The following is a 22,620-nucleotide window of genomic DNA, read 5'->3' on the forward strand; positions in this document are numbered from 1 at the left end:
TCCTGGCAGGCTCTGCGGACCATATGGGATGCCAGGAATCAAGCCGGGGTCTGTACTGCGGTAGCCACGTGCAAGGCAAACGCCTTACCAATGTGCAATTGCTGCGGACCCCATAATGTTGAACTTTTAATAGTCATTGTAGAAAGACTCAAGTAGCTTGAAATTAGGTAGATGCCTTTTTCTGTCATTCTTTTATAATTGGATATGTGTATTGGTTGTTTTTATTTATTTGGTTTTTGGGCCACACCTGGTGGTGCTCAGATGTTATTCCTGGCTCTGTGCTCAGAAATTGCTCCTGGCAGGCTTGGGAGACCATATGGGATGCCGGGGATCATACTCGGGTCTGTCCCGGATCGGCCGCATACAAGGCAAAGCCCTACCACTGTACTCCAGCCCAGATTTTATTTTCACCTTTATGTACAAGTGAACCTGGAACTCTATTTTATTTATCTACTTTTATTGAAGCACCATGATTTACAAAAAAATGTCCAAATAATTTACAATGTTCCTATACCAACCCCATTCCCTAGTCTCAACGTTCCTGCAGCTAACACTGTTTACCCAGTTGATCTATAAAGTCAATGTTCCCAAGTTTCCTTCCATGCTACCTGCCTCCTTAACAGACACAGTTTTCAATGTTATAGCTTGAATAGGATTGTTTACATTACTATTGACTCTGTGAATTAGAATACATTTAGGACACATCTTCACCACTGATGTGTCCAACCTTCCTGACCCTTGCCTCTGATACCTCCCAGATGCCTCTTCTTACTTTTCTTCTCCATTTCTTTTCTTCTCTAACCTTTTTGTTTTATTTTCCTATCTTTGATACCTTCCATTTTCTTGTTATATTATTCTATACACACAGATAAGTTCCTTTTTCTGACATACTTTACTTAATGTAATTTCCAGTTCCATCCAAATTGCACATTTTTAACCTTCCTTACAGTTGTATAGTATTTCATGGTTTCTATACACCTTCATTATTCACTCATTTGTCACTGGTCACCTGGGTTGATTCCATATCTTGACTTTTATTATACTGAGTGCTGCAATGAATATTGATATACATATGAATGTTTTTATTTCTTAGGGGTAGATACCAAGAAATTGAACTGCTAGATCATTTGGAAACTCTAGTTTTACTTTTTGAAGAAATCTCTATACTGGAGTTGAACAAAATAGGAAGCTGATCCCATGTTTTGACCATGTGTGAATCTTGACTTAATATACTGCACTCTGAAATTTATATCCCGGGACAAATTTACGGGAACAGAACTTTATTTGGTGGTGAGGTTTGAGCCACACCCGGTGAAGCTCAGGGGTTATTCCTGGCTATGCACTCAGAAATCACTCCTGGCTTAGGGGATCTTATGGGACTCCGGGGATTGAATCCAGGTCCGGCCTGGGTCAGCCACGTGCAAGGCAAACACCCTACTGCTATGCTATGGCTCCGGCCCCAGAATAGAACTCTAATCTTGTTTTTGTAAGAACATATATTGTATTTGGAATCCCTATATAAGAAATTCATGTAAGAAATCAGTCTTGTTTCTTCTTTCCAGGTGTCTCTGCCCAGCTTAACGGCACCTGGCACCGTCGGAATACTTCCGTAGGGACACCGTTTTGGATGGCTCCTGAGGTCAGATAGTTTTGAGGGGACAAATGTTTGTGTGATCCTTCTGACTTTACTTTTCTTACATACTGTCTCCTTGCATGTCTTGAAATGTGCTAAAAGAAAGTGCCAATTGTGTTGTTGTTGTTTTTTATGATGCATTTGCAAGTGTGAGGAGGAAGATGTAAGGAATAAAAAATGGTGTGCCACTGTGTCTAAAAGGAAGAGAAAAAGAGAGAAGAAAAATTTTGCAATAGAGGAAGGCAAGAGGATAGAGGGAGGCAAGAGGGTGGTCTGGTAGGGAAATGGGAGGAAAACTGGGGACATTGGTGTCCATGTTCAGCTGTAGTAACTGGGTTTTTTTTTTTTTTTCATTATTTTCTTGGGAAGTTGTAGCTTAAACTTATAAAATAGTTGAGTGGAAGGAAGTTTCTAAGATCACATCTTCTCTTCATAGACACTGTTAATGCCTTTAATCTTTTTAATTATGTTTATCAGTAAAGAGCACTTATGTTTGAAAACTCTCTCTTCTACTTCTGGGAAAAACCCTGCTATTTATCTACAGTTCTCAAGGGAGTGGAAGTCAAAGAAGTAATTCAAATGCTATATTAATATTACAAAATATTGAATTAAATTTATCTGAGGATTAAATCCTAATGTACTATTTCTATTGTAATATTAATTCATTTATTACTTATACAAAGCTGAAATGTAAATATAAAATACAGAAAGAAAATAAATTAGTAAACTTTAGAAAATTCAATTAATTAAAAAACTTTAATGAGGAATTCATCACAGAATAAAAGTAAAAAGTTCAATCATATAAGCCAAAAAATTCATAAGAGAATATCAAATGTAATTTTGTTCAGATATATTGCTGATTTTCCAAGACCTAGGAACCACATAAAGATGAGAAAATAATAAAGTATACTTATATCAAAATTTTATAATTATATGCTATGTAACCAAGTCCAGTTTTATATTTTAAGTAATTGTGACACAGATATTATGTTTATATTTGTCACTTAATAAAATCAGTATAATTAGTGAAACTTAGAACCACTATGATCTATGAATAAAAAAGTATTTTATTAATAAAATATTTATTTTATGCCAGAGAGGGCAGGTTGTTTATATTGTACAGGACTGTACTAGATTGGATCCCTACCATCTTATATGGTCCCCAGCCCCCCAAGCACTGCCAAAAGTGGTCCTGTGCATTGTTGCTTGCTACAAAAAAAAAAAAAAGCCCAAAAAACAAACAAAAGAATGTTGGCTTTTTATTTCAATCTACTCTGGAACTCACAACCCAATAACGAACCAGAATATTATCAATATTTTACATTGGCCTCTACCCCAGCAGTGACTTTTATCCTACATATTGTAATGTTCATCAGTCATCCTCCATTTGTAATCATATCTATATGTTTTTATTTAAACTGTGCTTGTTTTGTCATTGCTCTTTAATCAGATAGGAGTGAAGCTTTATGTATGGAGAGGCCATTCTGCCTGAATGATCAATCTCTGGACATTAGCAACTGAATTCATTGCACCAATGCAGGAATTTCCCCTTTCCCTTTCCTTTGCTGTTATAAAGAAGATGAGGGATCATTCATTCTTGGTTGTGGTGCTCACACATTCAGTTGCAATGGTTGAACACTTTCGGTTGTGGTCCTTACACACATGTCCTCCAGGGTCAAACACTTTAGTCATGGTATTTGCATTTACTTGGTGGTAGTGAACTGGAATCACACATTGCTGAACCTGCTATATCAGAGCTGCCAGCTATGCTTGGTGCATCTGGGCAGCTTGAGAGATCAAACTCGAGATTTTGTGTATTCTAGGCAAGTGCTTTGCCACTGAACTATCTGCTGAATTCACAAAGGGATTTTTAAAAAATTCTTTAACCTGATTTTGGTGGATTCACAAAGATGATGAAATATTGTTCTGGACAGGCCTTAAATTTTTCCACTTTACATAAAATATCAAAATATAGTGCTAAGTGGTACAACTGTAACCTAGAACCTATATTTCAGTCTCATTTATTTTTTAATGGGCTGGCACTTATAAAATGTAAAAGTTTTCCAATGCCCCAGTAGGTCTTCAATAGTGTGTTGTTTGGTCTCCAGATATTTGGGTTGTTTTTTATTTCCTTCTATCCTTCTTTGTGTGGTTACCTTTACAGCATTGTGATTTGAAAATGTACTTCCTATTGTCCCAAGAACTTTTATATGTTCTTGATAAAGTCAGAGTATCCAGCTTTTCTTGATTGCTCATTTTCTTTAGGTGATTGCGTGTGAACAGCAACTGGATACTACTTATGATGCCAGATGTGACACATGGTCTTTGGGGATCACAGCTATTGAGCTGGGAGATGGGGATCCCCCACTTGCTGACCTCCATCCCATGCGAGCTCTCTTCAAAATACCCAGGTCAGAGGCCTCATGTAGGATTCTTTTTTATGTATCCCTCCCTCTGCTTTTTTCCCTCTTATTTATCAAGTACTCATTATGAAAATATTTAGGTAGATTTTGACAAGTTTGGAGCAGTGACCTAAAATGTCATTTTTTAAAATTCTCTCTTTTCCTACTTTCCCTCTTGACTTCTTTCCTCTAACCCCCACTTCAGCACACCCCTCCTTTGCATTGCAATACCTGGAACTCTTGTCAGTCTTGGTTCTAGCATTCACCAGCAAAGTTGTGTGTTTTTCAGAGGTTACAAAATTTGGTTAATTTTCAGAAACTTAACTGTTATATGTCACAGACCCCACATATTTCTGTGGTTCTAGGGATCCCAAACAGTAAAGCCTTAAGGATTGTAACCATGTAGAAAGTGGTCTGGGATCAAACTAAAAAAGCCACAATTGTAAAGCAAGGTACTTTGATAAGAGTCATTTACTGGGCCCGGAGAGATAGCACAGTGGCGTTTGCCTTGCAAGCAGCCGATCCAGGACCAAAGGTGGTTGGTTCGAATCCCGGTGTCCCATATGGTCCCCCGTGCCTGCCAGGAGCTATTTCTGAGCAGACAGCCAGGAGTAGCCCCTGAGCACCGCTGGGTGTGGCACAAAAACCAAAAAAAAAAAAAAAAAAGAGTCATTTACTGGGTCCCCCAATTCTGATTCTTCTTAGCCACATATTGTGTGGAGTTGTTTAATTTCCCCCATTGACTCGGCATGTACTCTGTGGCTCACACTTGAATGTGGCTTAATTCACACAAATTGCAGCACTGGCATCAAAGTATTGAGTAAAGAGGTTTCTCTTGACACTCAGTGGTTCTTTTTTTCTTTTGCAATCATTTAATCCCAGAAAAATAACAATCCTCTCCTATTTATTTCAACATAGTGAGGTCCAGTCAAGGAAACAATGATCTGCAGCTCTTTGCAAAATCTAGTCAATTTTTTAGAAGTTAAGATGTTTTTGTGTGTAGAACGTTACAATTTTATAATTTAGAAAATTATAAGATCTGTTGATGAATAATTATTTAAACCATTTTAATAATTAATTAAGCAATATTTTTTTGTTTGAGGATCACACCTCACAATGCTCAGATCTTAGTCATGCCTCTGTGCTTAGGAATCATTCTTGGCTGTGGACCTAGAGCTAGGGATTAAACCTGGAAGCTGCATGCAAAATAAGTGCCCGATCCACTGTGCTCTGGCCCCCAACCAAACAGTGTTGATATTTAACTAGGAACATGCACTCTAAAACTACTAATGCACTTACCTTTTTATATAAACCCCTGCCATTCTGGTTTACTAATAAGACTTTCACCTGCATATCATTTTTCTAATTAAACTATTTGATTACATATTGATTATTTCACACAAAAGTTGTTTGGAAAGTGGATGTGGAAATGCCTGTTCTATTGTGGTTTTGTTATCTTTGGAAGGCTTTTTTGGATTGCACCTGTAAATAGACAAGGATCCACAGCTAAGCAATGGATGGCTATTTCAATCTCATTACAATTCTCTGTTAAACGAAGTGTTTAGTAGAATCATGTTTACAAAACTCTGAGAAGAGTTTATCCCTAAAGTAATAGTATTGATATTGTTGTGTTCTTTTCTAAGTATTTGGCAAATATTAAATTAATTTTAAAGCATTAAATTAAAAATTATCCTTCCAGCCTTTATGTTCAGAATTGTAATACTCTAGATCTCTGCCATCATTACCCAATGATTCCAATTTATCAGGTGATGCTTTTGGTCAACTGTAATGCTTACATAGAAAGAAGATAAAGTAAATGACTGTTGATTAAATATAAAGTCTGCGTGTTGGGTGTGGATGCCCCAGGCATGGTGTTTCTAATCCCTCAGGTGGACGGGTCTGAAAATGCAGGATAATGGTGGAGAAATAATTCACAAGCAGTCAGTTAAAGTTTCATCAGAATCAGCTTGCTTTATTTCTCAGGTTTTTCTCTGCCACGAGCCTCTACTCCATGTCTGCCTAACTCATGCCTTTCTCTCAGGAGCTCTATCTATCTCCCTTAATACTTCTCTCTAGACTGCTTATCTTCTAGATCCCCACCCACCAGGATGGGGGGCTGTCTGGCCCTGTAATCCGGCTGTGATAAATATCTCAAAAGAAGAGGTTAGGGAAAATAGGAAGTTGGGGGCATGGTCACAGATGACAAAAAAGAATGAAAAACCTGCCCTATATCAAACTGAAGACATTGCATTAAATTATTACATTTGATGAAATGGAGAAATGGTTTTGTTTTCCAAGTCTCACTGTCATTCAACAAGAAAAAGAAGCTTCATACTTCCAGAGTCATTTCTATTCTGAGTTAACTCCATGTCATTGCTCATGGTAATTGTGTCACATGAAGATGAATGATACTCTGGAAATGTAGATTGTGATATAACAAGCTACTACTTCCAGACACTGCATCTTCTTCATGATTTCTTATTACTTTTACCATTGAAGTATCTCTAAAATTGAAGACTTATTACTGATATTTTAGAAATAATTAAAAGAAAAAGGATCTGAAAAGCTACTCAATTCTGGATGTTCTAGAAATCATAAAAAAAAAAAAAAAGAGAAAAAGAAAACCACTTTGTTATACTTAAAGCTATTCTAAGTATCTCTCAGAAAGGGTTGGAAGCCTCTAGAGGAACTCTGCCCATTTTCAGCATATTTGACTTTTGACTGTTTTTTCCCTCTTATTTTGTACCCCAATCTATTGCTTTTCTTTCCTTCAAACAAAACCACATACCTCGATTTTTCTAGCTCTGCCTCTTAAATAGAGGGGGAAACAAGGGAGGGTTCCAGGACCAAACAGATATGTGATCACTAATAGTAAGCCAGTCAAAGAGGGGTCCACCTACTCTAGCAGCCCGGGGGGGTGATGGTGGGGTATATGGGTTGTAGAAAGGGAACTGGAATGGGGGGAGGACATAGTTGGTGATGGGTATTCCCCTGATTCAATGTTAATATATGCCTAAAATACTACAGTGAAAGATATGTAAGCCATTATGGAAAAAAATGTGTTTTTAGTCAGAAACTTTCTTTGACTTACATGTATTATTATTATATCAATTCTATTATGTTATGTTATGTCACTATATTATGTTATGTTAGTTTACCTCAATATGTTAATCAATTTTGTCTCTTGAATAAATTCTTACAATAAAAATGATAAAAATAAAGTATTATATTATATTATTAAATATATTTAAAAAAAGAATCTCTCAGAAAGGAAATTTTCAGGACAAGAAACATAGCAAGATGGCTGGGAAAAAAAGAATTACTTCTTTTTATGTGCAAATCAGCAATCCTCGAATAGTTCTAAGGATTGTAAAATGAGCTCTAGGCATGATGTAGGGAGATGATAGCTGCACTTTTCCTTAATGAGCCTGTACAAACTGTACATTAATTTCATTATAAGCTGTTTAAGTAGTAATGCAGAATTGAAGACAAAGTATTTTTCATCTCGGTAATGAAAACAAAGAGCTGTTAGAATTAACATAAAGTAGTTCTTCAGCAAATTCGACCATCATGGTTGATCAATGTTGCTTGATTATGGTTAGATTAGCCTCATTTTCAAGCCATGTTCATTTGTATTCATGAAGATGTCCCCTAAAAGAACAAAATTTACTAAGATTTGTTTCAACTTAAAATGAATGGAATTAATAACAAAATCTTTCAAATAGCGTTGAAAACTTTTAGGTAACCATATTTTCTACTTCTTTACCTTGATAACCTATTTTTAACCTTGTGTCACTCATAAAGTCAATTCACTGTGTCCTCTCTTTGCCTCAGTTTCCCCAGGTCCAGAAACTATTTTTCAGGTCATCTCTGTGTATCCTCATAGTCCTCAGAGAATTCTTAGGATCAAAGTTAGAAATCTTGCCCACATCTATCATTATTTCTATTCTGTGAAGTACTGATATTTCTCTCTAGGGCACAGAGTAAATGCAAGAAGAGTCTTTAAAAAAAATCGGTTGGAAAAATTGGGTCATATATTATGTTCTTTCAGAAAAAATAAGTAACCTGTCATTTTTGTATCAAGAAAGATTAATAAATAATTATTAATTAATTATTAATAACTAATTAAGGATGGGAAATGATGATAATTCTTGTTTATATCTGAAAGGCCTGTGACTATAGTAATGCATTTGCTTATCTCTAATTTTGTGTTGACTCACCAATGTGTACAACCCAACTATGGTTTTTATTATTTTTAGAAACCCACCCCCCCAACTAAGACAGCCAGAAATATGGTCTGCAGAATTCAATGATTTCATTAGCAGGTGAGTAACAATAGAGTATTTTTTAAATCAGATCATACAACTCTATCTTTGAAATTACCTTTTAAAACATTGTATTAGTTCTGAAACTTTGCCTTATTTTGTATCGTATTAGATAGCCCCAAAGGTTTCCATTATTTGTATCAAAAATAAGCTTTCATTAAGACTTGTGAATGAAAGCTCAGTGAATATACTGTTAGTCATGTATTGTCTTGGGCTCATTCATAGTTAGCCACAGACCCAGTAGCTTTGCTGCTGAAAGTGGTCTATTGGCCATGACTACCTACTGTCCACCTGGGAATAGGGGTAACACCCACCTGCCTTTTACAGCCATGTCCTCTGTATTTCCTGCCTATTCAAACACCTTCTATTTAGTTGTTTATTCATATGCAATACAGCCAGGGAATTTTCATAGCCATCAGCATATCAAATTGTTGTAGTTCTAAAATGGTTCTACGTTTAAAATTTAGTGAACCTTTTTCAATTTGACATATATTTAGCACAGATACCATTACTTCAGCAATTGACTAGAAGATGTAAGTTGGCTATTTCTAATTCTCAGTCTCACAGACATATTTTTGTAGATTCTATATTATGTCTTCACTTTTTTTAAAAGAAAAAGCAAACTAAGGGGTAACCCCAGGTTGTAAGTAGAAAAGAAGTATTTAGGTAAGGTGTGGCAAACTTTAGAAGGAAAATGTACAGGACTAAAAGTGCAGAGGAACCAGCACATTTGGTAAACTATCATTAGTTTTCCTGATAAGAATTTTTTTTTTACCAAGATCTGCTTTATTACTAGAAAAAGAGAGATAAAGGATGTGAAAACTCAGGAAAGAGCGGTAATTTTTTTTCTAGATTTCACTAAACCAGCTATTAGGCAATTCTGTATGTATTATGCCTGACAGAATATGGAATAAACTGCATCAAACTTTACAAGTAATTTAGGGGAATCATTTGAAGGGCTCCTCATGATTCATGATGACACCCATGATTGTAGATCTTTCCACCTGAATTCTCAATGGAACTTGGGGACTTTGACCTATTTCACACTTTCATCTCAGAGAAACATTCCTGAGTTCCCCCGCCAGTTAAGTCTGTCCAGTGTATTATTGTTGCATAATTTTCCTCTTCCTCTATAATTTTTTTTTTTCGGTTTTTCGGGCCACACCCGTTTGATGCTCAGGGGTTACTCCTGGCTAAGCGCTCAGAAATTGCCCCTGGCTTGGGGGGACCATATGCGACGCCAGGGGATCAAACCACAGTTGCGATCTTTTCTTGGCTAGGGCTTGCAAGACAGACACCTTACCTCTAGCGCCACCTCGCCAGCCCCACTCTTCCTCTATAATTAAGCTTCCTGTTTAAATGTCTTCCTTGTTAACGAGGCTGTCTGCAACTCAAGGTCTCACTTGTTATCTCCTCCAGTGTTTTGCACAGAGCTTTGTATACAGCAACTATTGATAAACTTGTACTTGAACAAAATAGTTTCAGATGTAAATATATTCAGTACATGGATATAAATGCAGCACATCAGAAATTAATGCACTGTGTCAAACTTAATGAAAACTAAAAACACCTGTTCTTGATATTGCTTTATTTATTAATTTACTAATATATTTTAGCATCGTGGAAAATCTCTTTTTTGTTCAGAGCAATAATTAATGATTAATCTGATATTGCAAAAGAATTAAGAGCAATAAAAGTAGACATGCAGGTTTTATCATTTTTCTCTTTTCTATATCTACAATGAGTAGTTCAACCCTGATCAGTTTTTGTATAAAAAAAAAAGATCTTTTGAGTCTCAGATGAAAAGAGTATTGGTTGTTCTGCGGCCCCAAACATATGGAGCGTAAATCCTTGTTTGCCATATATTCTGAGAAGCTGTCTGTTAATCTCACCAATTCATCTTAGGTGTTTTGTCTGATGTGACCATTGAAAACTATCTGATCCCTATTTGAAAAGATCCCCAGTTTATTCCAGGGTTTCTCCTGTGATGCTGCCTGTGGTGACTTACCTTTTCTCATCAATCTGCTCTTGCTGAACCTAGCAAGAGATGTACTATGCATTAATATATCTACCGCAGAACCTCAGAAAACATCTGCTGACATGGAATTTAAACATTCTCATTGCATTAGCTTTCTCGAATAGGTTAGCAGTTTTCTCACGTATAAAGAAATAGATCAATTAAGAAGCCTTTAAAAAGCATTAGTGAAGGAAAACTGAAAAGTTTGTTTTAATTTTAGATAAGCATTAAAACTGTAATGGTTTCCTTGTTGTTTAACTACTGAATCGTAAGGCTGTTTCTGCAGTAAGACAGAGTTTAATTAGCATTATGCAGTAACAGCCCAGAGAGAAGGCAAGCAGTATTTAGCAAGAAATTGGTATCGCTAAAGCATAATCATTCACATATATGTGTGCTTTACCAACATTCGTTTCATCATATTGCAGCTTAACATTTTTAAGACATACTTCTGGAACTGAGAATTTGTAAACAGTCCGTATTTGTGTTTTGGGTGGTTTGGATTGGTTTTAGTTTTGGTTTTGGGGTTGCACCCAGTGGCGCTCAGAGATTACTCTTGGCTCTGAACTCAGAAATCATTTCTGGCAGGCTCAGGAGACCATATGGGATGCCGAGAATCAAACCTATGTCTGTCCCGGGTCAGTTGTGTGCAAGTCAAAGACCATACCGCTCTGCTATCACTCCAGTTCCCACAGTCTTGTATTTGTGTGTAGGAATATGAATAATCATTTCAACACTCTTAGTTTTTAATAAATTATATGTCTTTTTATTTTTGCCAGTGCAGGTGCTTGACTAAAGATTATGAAAAGCGTCCAACAGTGTCAGAACTTTTACAGCATAAATTTATTACTCAGATTGATGGAAAAAATATGATGTTACAAAAACAACTCATGGACTTCATTAACCTTCATCAATACATGGGAGGCACAGAAAAAGCCAGGTAACTAAACTGAATAACATCTTAACTCTCAAAGTCCATAGATATCCTAACACCTCTGAACAATTTGTTAGTTTTGCTTTTGGGGGTCTATACCTAGCAGTGTTTAGGGGTAACACTCTGTGATCAGGATAATTCTTGGTGATCTGGTTGATGAGGGAATTGAATCTGGCTTAGTGAGATGCAAGGCATCCTTATACTTCTATTTCTTTCTGGCCTCAAACAGTCATATATATGTGTGTGTGTATAGATAGATAGATAGATAGATAGATAGATAGATAGATAGATAGATAGATAGATAGATAGATAGATAGATAGATGATAGATAGATAGATAGATGGATAGATGGATGGATGGATGGATAGATAGATAGATAGATAGATAGATAGATAGATAGATAGATGATAGATAGATAGAAAGTATCTTCTATTCTTTAACTAGCAAGGAAGAGATCAAAATAATTTTCTCATGAGAAATTATTTGATCTCTTCCTTGCTAGTTAAAGAATAGAAGGTACTTTCATGAGAATTGAATAGTCACATGGTAAATTGAATCCCGATATTGGTAAAATTAATTGACAGTATTGTTTAAAAATTTTAGCAGAAAAAAAAAGAATGTAAACTACAGTGTATCACTATTGGTGTATATTTTCTTCTTGTCCAACACTGAATGAAGGCTCCTTTCTTGCCACATCCCCACCAACACTGGTTGTTACTAGTCTTTTCAGATATATGCCATTTTCACTGGTGTGAGGTGGTATCTCATTGTTGTTTTGATTTGCATTTCCCTAATCACAAGAGACAATAGTTCTTTTTCATATGCCTTTTAGTCATCTGTACAACTTCTTTAAGGAAGATTTTGTTCCTCTCCTCTTCCCACTATTTTGGGGTTTTTTTGTTTGTTTGGTTGGTTTTTGGTTTTTGGACCACACCAGGGGTGGAGCTCATGGGTCATTCCTGCCAGGAATCAAATCCAGTTCCGCTCAGGTCTGTCCTGAGTTTGTCGTAGGTCCGTTCTGGGTCATCTGCATGCAAGGCAAACACCTTACCGCTGTGCTATCTCTGGCCCCATTATTAGATTTACAGTTGTCAAAGCTTCTCAAAACATCTTGGATATTAATCTTTTTTTCTACTGTATTGTTTGTATGATATTTTCTCCCATTTATTAGGTTGTCTTTTAATTTTAACATTTTATTTTTGCAATGCAAACTCTTTGAATTTGATGTAGTCGAATTTGTTTGGGTTTTCTTTACCTCTAAAGTCAAAATCATTAGCAGACCCTCTAAGGTTCAAGAGCATCATATGCCAATGCTCTCCTGAATTTGAGGAGGTGTCACCAACCCAATGAGAAGTGACTCCATAAATCCTAGCTGGGTCATTATTTTCCTGCTCTCAATATTTTAGTTTTGGTTTGGGACTACACCCAGTGGTATTCAAGGCTGTTCCTTGAATACTACTTATTCTTTGAATAAACTCAAGGATTATATGTGGTGCCAGGAATTAAATCTGGGCCATCTGCATGCAAGGGAGAAGCCCTACCTGATGTTTTGGTTTTTCCAGCCCTGCTCTCAACATTTTAATATTAGCTTCAAGTGTGAGAAAAAACTAAAGGAAAGAAGTTCTGGTTGGTTAGTGATAACATCTTGGGCAAAATAATCTTCTTGAAAATTGTACAAGAAATTTGTGGTGAGGTTTGCGCCTTATCTGATGGTGTTTGAGGGACCATATATTGTGTTAGAAATCAAATGAGGGAATGCTGCATGCAAGGCAAGTTCATTAATTCCTACATTATTGCCCACATTACAACTGTGCAAAAACAACTTTACTTGTCCAATTCCCTATATTGATTAAATTAATCTCAAAGATGACCATACTAAATCAATATAACTAAATATGAGATGATGTTTTTTTTGTTTTTGTTTTTGTTTTTTGCTTTTTGGGCCACACCCGTTTGATGCTCATGGGTTACTCCTGGTTAAGCACTCAGAAATTGCCCCTGGCTTGGGGGGACCATATGGGACGCCAGGGGATTGAACCGTGGTCCTTTCCTTGGCTAGCGCTTGCAAGGCAGACACCTTACCTCTAGCGCCACCTCACCGGCCCCCGAGATGATGTTTTTGTATGTGATATTAACTATTGGAATTAACAAAAAACAACACAAAAAAAGGCCTCAGCACACCTATATTTATTGCAGCATTATTTACAATAGCCAGAATCTGGAAACAACCCAGATGCCCAACAAGAAATGAATAGCTAAAGAAACTGTGGTACATATACACAATGGAATATTATGCAGCTGTCAGGAGAGATGAAGTCATGAAATTTTCCTACACATATGGATGGACATAGAAACTATTATGCTCTATAAAATAAGTCATAGGAAGAGAGAGACACACACAGAATAGTCTCATTCATCTATGAGTTTTAACAAAATGGAAGACATTATTGTAATAATACACAGAGACAATAGAATTGAGGGCTGGAAGCACTGACCCACGATATGAAGCTTAATACAAAGAGAGATGAGTGCAGTTAAAGAAATAACTACACTAACAAATATCCATGACAATATTAATGAGTGAGAGAAGTAGAATGCCTATCTTGAATATAGGTAGGGGGTGGGGGAAGAAGGGGATGGGACATTGGCGGTGGGAATGTTGCACTGGTGAACAGGGCTGTTCTTTTTTATAACTGAAACCCAACTACAAACATTTTGTAATCATGGTACTTAAATAAAGATACTATTTAAATTTTTAATTTCCTGATGAAGAGGAAGAAGGCCATGTTAGAAGGCACTATAGAATATATTCTTGATTTTTCTATTTGAAGTCTTTCCTGAATACAAATCATATAGTAATTTAACTATGTGAGGAATCAGGCTGCATATTCTTGCTTTTTTAAATGTACTCCTGGATCATGGAAATACACACAGGAGGTAAAATGACAATTTTAGAGTGTAGAGTGAGTTGATGAAAAACTAAAATATTTTTAAAAGAGAAGTTTTACTTTCCAATCTAATATTTTTAAAATATTAAATTATCTGGTAATAGTGAATAGAAGTATTTTGAGACTGAAATGTAATAGTCAGCATTCTTGACTAAAAACAGTATAAGCCAGTTTCAGAGTAAAATACAATTAGTGAAAATAACAATATTAGAGACTTGAGAGGAAGGCAGAATGCCGGGCTTACACACAACACAAGGTTACCGCCATCATCCTTTCTCAAGAATGTCTATTCAGAAGCTTCTCCTGATGCCCATCCTCCCCACAATCTACTTCCTGCATCAGTGCTATTAGCTTCTCACAAATCACAACCACCATATATGTTTTTAAATTGACCATTAGCTTTCTGTCACACCCTGGGAATTCTAAATTTCAGACATCACTTGCTGAGTGCCCATGTTTAGGTCACAGGTCTATTATGAATGTGAGAGAATATTGGGAGAAAAGCTTGGCCTTCCCTCACTCCCAGTTTCTTTGTGAGAGGCAGAATCATTTCCTGACATCATCTTAGAATTTCTCCCACAGAGGAAGAAAATTTTGAGGTGCTGAAGGAATGAATGACCATTACATACCCACAACTTACTTGGGTTCTTTATGTATGTTGAATATTTACCTAAAAATAGTATCAAATTATTATTTATCTTTACTTGTAAAAAAAATCTAGCCTAGTGTCTGCAAAATGGTTATAGGTTTTAATGTTATCTTTTACATTTCTATTTAAATTTTTTTTCTTGTAAATCAAAATTAATATAATATTTATTTGATAGTATCAACATCCACAGCTGTGATATACAGATATTAAAATAAAACTGCATATAATTTTATAGATGTCAAAATAATATTGATAAGAATTAAGTAACTCAAATACAAATTATTTCTTAGGGAAGAATTACTGACTATATTTGAAATGTAGCTCAGAGAATTCACAGATTGAAAGACTGAAAATTTTCCAACAATCAATCAATGCTCAGCGTGCATGATTCAAGCTGTTAGTTCTTTATCTAGGCATGAGAATTTATCTAATGTAAATTCACTTGAATGAGAATTTGATTTTGTATTAAAAATTTAAAAAGGAGGAGGAGAGCAAAGGGAAACAGGGTGGGGAGGAGGAGAAAAGGAAAAGGAAGAAAAGTAGAAAATCGATAGAAGTAATAATAGGGTTCTTTCAGTAAGGTGCAATCACGACTCCACTTTCTACTTTATGGGAAAGATAATTTTTCTCTAATGGCTATGACTACTTCATGGGGAGAATTATTTTCTTTAGAACTTCTAGTTCTTTCCCTTACAATAGGAGACTTCTAAAATGCTATCCTTGCTTCTTAGATAATAACTATCTACACATGGATATTTCAGACTCAAAATTGAACATATGCCATTCCACCCAAACTTAGTTCTTTCTTCACTATCTTATTAGTGTTATCACAGAAATCTAGGATTATCTTGATTTATTTTTCTTTCCTACTCTTCACTTTTTCATAAAAGGATTAAATTTCTTTTGTATCCACTTAGTTCAATACTGAGCATACACTAATCCTGGCTTTGGAGACATCAGGATTGAAACTACATATGTGTTATTGTGCCAAATTAAGACAGGTGCCCCCCAGTGCTTTGACAAATGAAGTAGAAATGGTTTGTACTTTGAGTGGCTAATGTTTTACTAAAGGGGATAGAATAACACGGTAACTATTGAGCAATTAGATTTGATTTAGTTTCAAAGAAGGAATTCAAATAATAACCAGTGAGAAATGGAAAGTATTTTCACTAGTTGGAACAAGAGGGCTTAATTTGGGAGGTGGTCATATTGAATGCCACAGAGGATCAACAAGAATTACAAGTGTGAAAAGAATTATCATAAGATTAACGTCATTATTAGTAAAGGAACTTGAGCATGAGATATGTTCACAGCAAGAATTTTTATCAAAGTTGTAAAGAATTTTACAGAAAATAGATTGGAGATTGATGCAGAGAGGACCAGAGAAAAGCCAAAGTTCATGACCTACCTTCTTAAGAGCCTTAGTGAGTAACCGTAAGTCAATACATATGTCCTTATATACACCATCCTTTCATGAGTAAAGATAAATTATGGTTATACCCAAAAAGACTGCAGAAATAGGTTTTTATCCTTTCATTTTTCTTGTTTTCAGTATTTATTGATTTCATTGGACTCTGGGTTTTGGATTTTGTTTTTTTAAGGTGGACCAAATTGGTCCTCATGATTTTTAATTATCAAGTTATTGACAATTCTTGACTAGTATTTTAGATGAGGAGTCTATTGATATATATATATATATATGTTTATATATATGTGTAGTTCTTGCTTTTTCAGGGCTTGTAATATGAGCATATTTTACTTAGTAAAATTCCATTCTTAGCTTGGCTAAAATGAAGAGGTAAATAAATGACCAGGTAAATTCTAGAAAAACTATTTTATTGAGGCATTAATTCAAGATAAAGAATTTAGAAAAATGGATAAATCTGGCTATTGGTCATACTGAGGATCCATCTGGGACTAGGGAATTTAGAAAAGAAACAATGCCCTGCTTTTCAACTTGAGATACTGATGCCTTCATTCAGTATTTCCTTTTCTGGAGAAACTTCTAAAAGAGTAAATGTCTTTTGAACATTGTCTCCTGGAATTTTATAAGGAATAAGGGATCGAATAGCACTCCCTGGAGAAAACTATTATGAGTAGTTCTGCCATCTAAGTATTACTAAATAAAGGAATTCAAACGAACAAAAAGAAACTGTTGTTAAAATGGACTATAAAACAATACCCAGGAGTAAGTTACATTGTTGTTTCAAAGCAAAAGTAAGAGAAGAGAAAACAACCATTATTTTCTGATGGGAACACAAATGCCATCTTAGATGTTGTTACTGTTTTTTGCATCACACTTTCCTGTATTCAGGACTCATTCCTGGCTCTATTACTCAGAAATTGCTCCTGAAGGTGTTAGGGGACTATATAAAGTGAAAGAGACTAACCTTGGGTTGGCTGTGTACAAATCAAGTGCTCCACCCGCTGTTCTATTGGCTCTGTCCCTGATGCCATCCATCTTTCTTTATATTTTTTTATTTAAAGAACTGTGATTTACTAAATTAATGTTAGTTGAGTTTTAGACAAACTGTTTCAGCACCAATTCTATCACCAGTGTCAGCCTCCTTCTCACCAATGTTCCCAGAGTCCACCCCACACCCCCTTTCCTGCCTGCCATCTTACAAATCACCTTTTAAGTTTTGTATTAAAGTCTGGGTCTGACTATATCAATGTTATTGAATCTGTATTTGGATATTTAGTTCTCTCCTTTCTTTTTTTTTTTTTTTTTTTTTTTTTTTTTGGTTTTTGGGCCACACCCGGTGACGCTCAGGGGTTACTCCTGGCTATGCGCTCAGAAGTCGCTCCTGGCTTGGGGGACCATATGGGACGCCGGGGGTCCGTCTCCTAGGCTAGCGCAGGTAAGGCAGGCACCTTACCTCGAGCGCCACCGCCCGGCCCCAGTTCTCTCCTTTCTTAACACAACCATTGTTCCTGAATTCCCTTGACCCCTGTCCCCTGTTATTTTGCCTTTGTTTTTCTCCCTCTCCACTCTATTTCTTTCCTTCATCTCACTATACTCTGGGCCATTTAGGAAACCCTTATTTAAACAATTGTATTCCCTCAGGCACTTATTCTAAACATGATATATTTATCCTTTCTCTTCTAGCTTACTTCATACATGATGGCTTCCAGTTACATCCATGTTGCAACAAATTGCATGATTTCATTATACCTTACAGCTATGTAGTATTCCATTGTATATATATATATATATATACTGTACATATACAATTGTATATGTATATATACCACATTTTCATGATCCACTTATCTGCTGTTGGATATCTAGATTGATCCCAACACTTAGCTATTGCACTGGGTGCTGCAATGAATAGTGTTGTGCATTTTCCTCTTGAATGAATGTTTTTCTGTTCTGAGGAGAGACACCCAAAAATGTGAAATTTCTGGGTCATATGGAAGTTCAATTCTGAGTTTACTGAGAACCCCCTATACTGTTTTTCATAGGGATTTAGCCAGATAACATTCCTTCCAGAAGTAGATGAGTATTTTCTTTTCACCACATCCCTATCAACACAGATTATTCCCAATATTTGTTTATATGTGCCATCCTCACTGGGATAAGATGTTATCTCATTGTTGTCTTGATTTGAATTTTACTAATGATAAGTAAAGATGAGATTTTTTCATATGCCTTTTGGCCATTTGTTGGTCTTCCTCAGATAGGTTCCAGTTCATTGCTTCTCTCCAGTTTTTGATTGGGATTTTAGATTTTGGCGGGTTAATCTTTGTGAGTACTTTATATATCCAACATATCAATGCTTTTTCTGATATGTTGAGTGTAAATATTTTTTTCACATTCAGTTATCTGTGTTTTAGTTCTAGCATGTGTTCCTTTTGCTAGACAGAAACTTTTTGGATGAGTTCCATTTGTTCAGTTTTGATTCTGAAGCCTTTGCTGTTGAAATAATATCATTGAAGATTACTTTGAGGCTTAGGTATTGAAGAGTTCTGTATATGTTTTCTTCAATGCACTTTATAGAGTCAGGTCTGATATCAGGTCTTTGATCCACTTTGAGTTGCTTTTTGTCAAGGTGTCACTTTTTGTAAGGTATGAGATATGGATCCAGCTTTAATCCCATTTGAGGGGCCACACCAGTAGTGCTCAGGAATTACCCCTGGCTCTACACTTTTGGCAGTGCTTGGGAACGAACTGGGATGCTGGGGATTGAACCCAGGTTGGCTGTGTGTCAAATCCACTACCTACTATACTATCACTCCAGCCACAAGCTTTAATTTCTTAAATGTTGTTATCCAATTGTCCCAACATCATTTGTTGAAAATGCTGCCTATTTCATTTCAAGTTCTTGGCTCCTTTCTAAAAATTAGTTGACCATGTACTTCTTAGTTTGTCATTGAATATTCTATTCTGACCCACTAGTCAGAAATTTTGTCTTTGTTCCAGTACCATGCTGTTTTGATCATTATGGCTTTGTAGTACAACTTCAAGTTAGGTAATGAGTTATCTCCCAGTTTCTTACTTTTCTGTATGGTTTTCAAAATCTGTGTTGTATTTTATTTCATTTTAACTTATTTTAAAGCACCATTAGATACAGTTATAAATTTGATCATGTTTAGTTTTAGTTATACAATGCCCAACACCCATCCCTTCACCAGTGCACATTTCCTGACACCAATGCCAGTACTGTGCTTCCTTCCTCCCCTGACCACCTCCTCCCTGCCTCTATAGAAGACATTTCTCTCTCTCTCTCTCTCTCTCTCTCTCTCTCTCTCTCTCTCTCTCTCTCTCTCTCTCTCTCTTACTTTCTTCTCTATTTTCTCTTTTAAAAACTGATGTGCAATATGGTTACTAACAGGGTATCATTAATATCACTTTTATCTCCTTTTAGTACGCAATTCTTGTCCAGAGTGATCATTCTCAACTTCTATTGCCATAGTGGTCCCTTCTCTGCCTTAACTGAACTTTTGGCTCTATGTGGCAATTTTTCTACTAGGACCAGTCCTCTTGGTCCTCATCTTTATTCTCTTTGGGTATTATTGCCATACTATTTTTTTTTATATTCCACAAAATGAGTATGATCATTCTATGTTTATCCCTTTGGGCTTTTTTACGATTCCACACAGACTGTACAATTGACTCTTCCAAGTCCTTGAAGAATGCTGACTGAATTTGGATAGGGACTGCATTGAATTTATATTCATGTAAGATTGCCATTTGATAATATTGATTCATTGTATTCATGAGCATGTAATGTTTTCCATTTCCTTAGGTCTAGGTGTTCTTCAGCTTTTTAAGTGTTTTGAAGTTTTCATAGTTTAGATATCACACTTTTGTTAAGTTGATTGCTAGGTACTTAATATTTTTTTTGGACACTGTTTTCAATCATGTAGACTCTGTTTAATTTCTCCTCTGTTTCATTATTTATATAAATACAACCAACTGTTGTATATTGACTTTACAGTCAGCCACTCTGCTATATATTGGTTTATTGTTTCTGCTAGCTTTGTTGTGGGTTCTTAGGATCTTCAGTGTATATTATGTGATATATAAGGAGAGATCATTTGGTTTCCTTTTTTCCAGTTTGTATCCTTTTGATTTCCTTCTCTTGACTGATATTGCTAGTACTTCTAATATGATATTAAATAAGAATGGAGACAATAGTCATTCTTGCCATGTTCCTTACTTCAGTGGGAACACTTTCAGTTTTTCACCATTAAGAATAATCTTGTGTGCCATCTTTCTTAACTCACATAACTGGGGGAAAATGAGGTTCAGGGAAAATAAACACATTCAGGAGCATATTGTGCTGATGATATGAGACCTGATTCAGTGTGTTCTAATACCTAGTTCAGTGCCCATCTGTATAATGCTGCTTTTTTCTCCAAAGAACAATCTTAAAATCAAAGGCTTCTAACTGCTGACAGTTTCTTTTCTTGTGGTTTCTCATTTTGATTATTAGAAAACTTAAACCAAGATTTGCCTAAAACTCAACTTTGTAAATCATGAATCTTTAATTAAATAAAAAAATGAAAAAGGAAAATACCTGAGAAAATGATTACTACTAATTCAATAGCCAGTTTATGTCAGCTCTGGGTGTTGCTTAAATATTGCCATTTCCAGAGCAGTGTTTTTACTGGTTTCTGTAAGGCTTGCTCTAAGTATAAATGAACTGGCACAAAACTGATGGTAAAAGGTTTTTGTCAAATTTGAGAAACCATTTGCTTGACATAGTGGGCATTAAAACCAATTCCTTTAAAATACTGCAATTGAGTTTGTATTACTGAGCGGTATGTTCAAGGGTCAACAAGTCTTTATATTTCCCCAAAGACTTCTTTTAAAGTAAGAATCAAGGATGAAGACTAGAAATTACTAAGTTTAAATTGTTTATCTAATTTAGAGAATCCTTTGGAGTGTAATCTTTGGCATATAGTCACTAGGAAACCAGGTTTTAATGACTATTTGACATAAATGGATGATTATTGGTATCATGATTTTTTAAATTTGGAGTCATTTTTTAAAGAAGTCAAGAATTTTCATTTGTTATTAGCTACCAAGTTATCTGCAGTCAACAAAACTCTGTGCATAGTTTTAGTCTCATTTTTTTCCCAGAATACCACTTGAAATTAGACCATACTCTGATACTTTATTTAGTATGTTATTTTGTGAGCTCTGATATTGCTTTGTTTATCCTAGTTTCCTTTAAGTCTAAAAGGACCAGTCCCCTGGGGCTACCTGTTCTCTCCTACTTATGTCCTATCCATTAGGCCACTTTCTGGGTGCTAACCCTACATTACATTTTATTTCCTCTTTCTGTAATCTAATAGAGTATTAGCTCCTTGAACATTTATTTTCTTTATTATTTTCTTGATAAAAATCTTTTTAAAAGCTCCATATCCGGGCCCGAAGAGATAGCACAGCACAGCGGTGTTTGCCTTGCAAGCAGCCAATCCAGGACCAAAGGTGGTTGGTTCGAATCCCGGTGTCCCATATGGTCCCTCGTGCCTGCCAGGAGCTATTTCTGAGCAGACAGCCAGGAGTAACCCCTGAGCACCACCGGGTGTGGCCCAAACCCCCCCCAAAAAAAGCTCCATATCCTAGAACTGGAAGATATTATGTTAAATAAAGAAAGACAGAAGAAGGATAAATACAGAATGATATTGTTTATATGTGATAGAATAGCTGCATGAATAAATGCAATGGTTTAAATAAGGGTTGTCAAGAATACTCTAGGTCCTAAAGTATAATGTGGAGAAGAAATCGAGTGAAGGAAGAGAAACATAAATATGAAAGGATGGGGTATAAGGGCTAAGGGTCTCAGTGCATTAGTTTAACTAACTATCCATGCCAGAGTCAACAGCAATGAAAACATGAGACCCAGTCTTTAGTAATCAAAATAAAAAAAATTAGTCTGTTTTATCAAATTATAAAACAGGTAATGGCATAGGATGGACTCTTGGAACATTGGCAGAGTGAAGTTGACACTAGTGGTGGATTTGGCCCTGAAACATTGTATGCCTAAAACCCAGCTATGAAGAACTTTGTAAATAACAATGGTTTCAATAAATTATTTTTAAAAGTTCCATTTCCAGATATCACCATCTGTCAGAAATCTTTACCCGAGGCCCCAAATTTGCTTCTCTATCTTCTTTCTTCTTTGCTAATAGAGCATTTTGTTCATAGAGTAGTCTAGCAGAACTGGAACCAAGTCTCACCCATCATTCCAGGGACTGGT

General features: G+C 35.9%; 1 protein-coding gene across 1 annotated transcript in view; it reads left to right on the forward strand.

Annotated features, from left to right (window-relative positions):
- The window catches only part of MYO3A (myosin IIIA), a 187,334-nt gene that overhangs the window by 25,679 nt on the left and 139,035 nt on the right, over window positions 1-22,620 (forward strand). Inside the window, exons 5-8 of the mRNA XM_049777537.1 lie at window positions 1,563-1,639; window positions 3,899-4,044; window positions 8,295-8,360; window positions 11,159-11,314. Coding sequence (XP_049633494.1) covers window positions 1,563-1,639; window positions 3,899-4,044; window positions 8,295-8,360; window positions 11,159-11,314 — 445 coding nt within the window. The remainder of the gene's footprint in view (window positions 1-1,562; window positions 1,640-3,898; window positions 4,045-8,294; window positions 8,361-11,158; window positions 11,315-22,620) is intronic.

This window comes from Suncus etruscus, chromosome 7, assembly GCF_024139225.1.
Source record: "Suncus etruscus isolate mSunEtr1 chromosome 7, mSunEtr1.pri.cur, whole genome shotgun sequence".
In the NCBI taxonomy this organism is placed as follows: Eukaryota; Metazoa; Chordata; class Mammalia; order Eulipotyphla; family Soricidae; genus Suncus; species Suncus etruscus.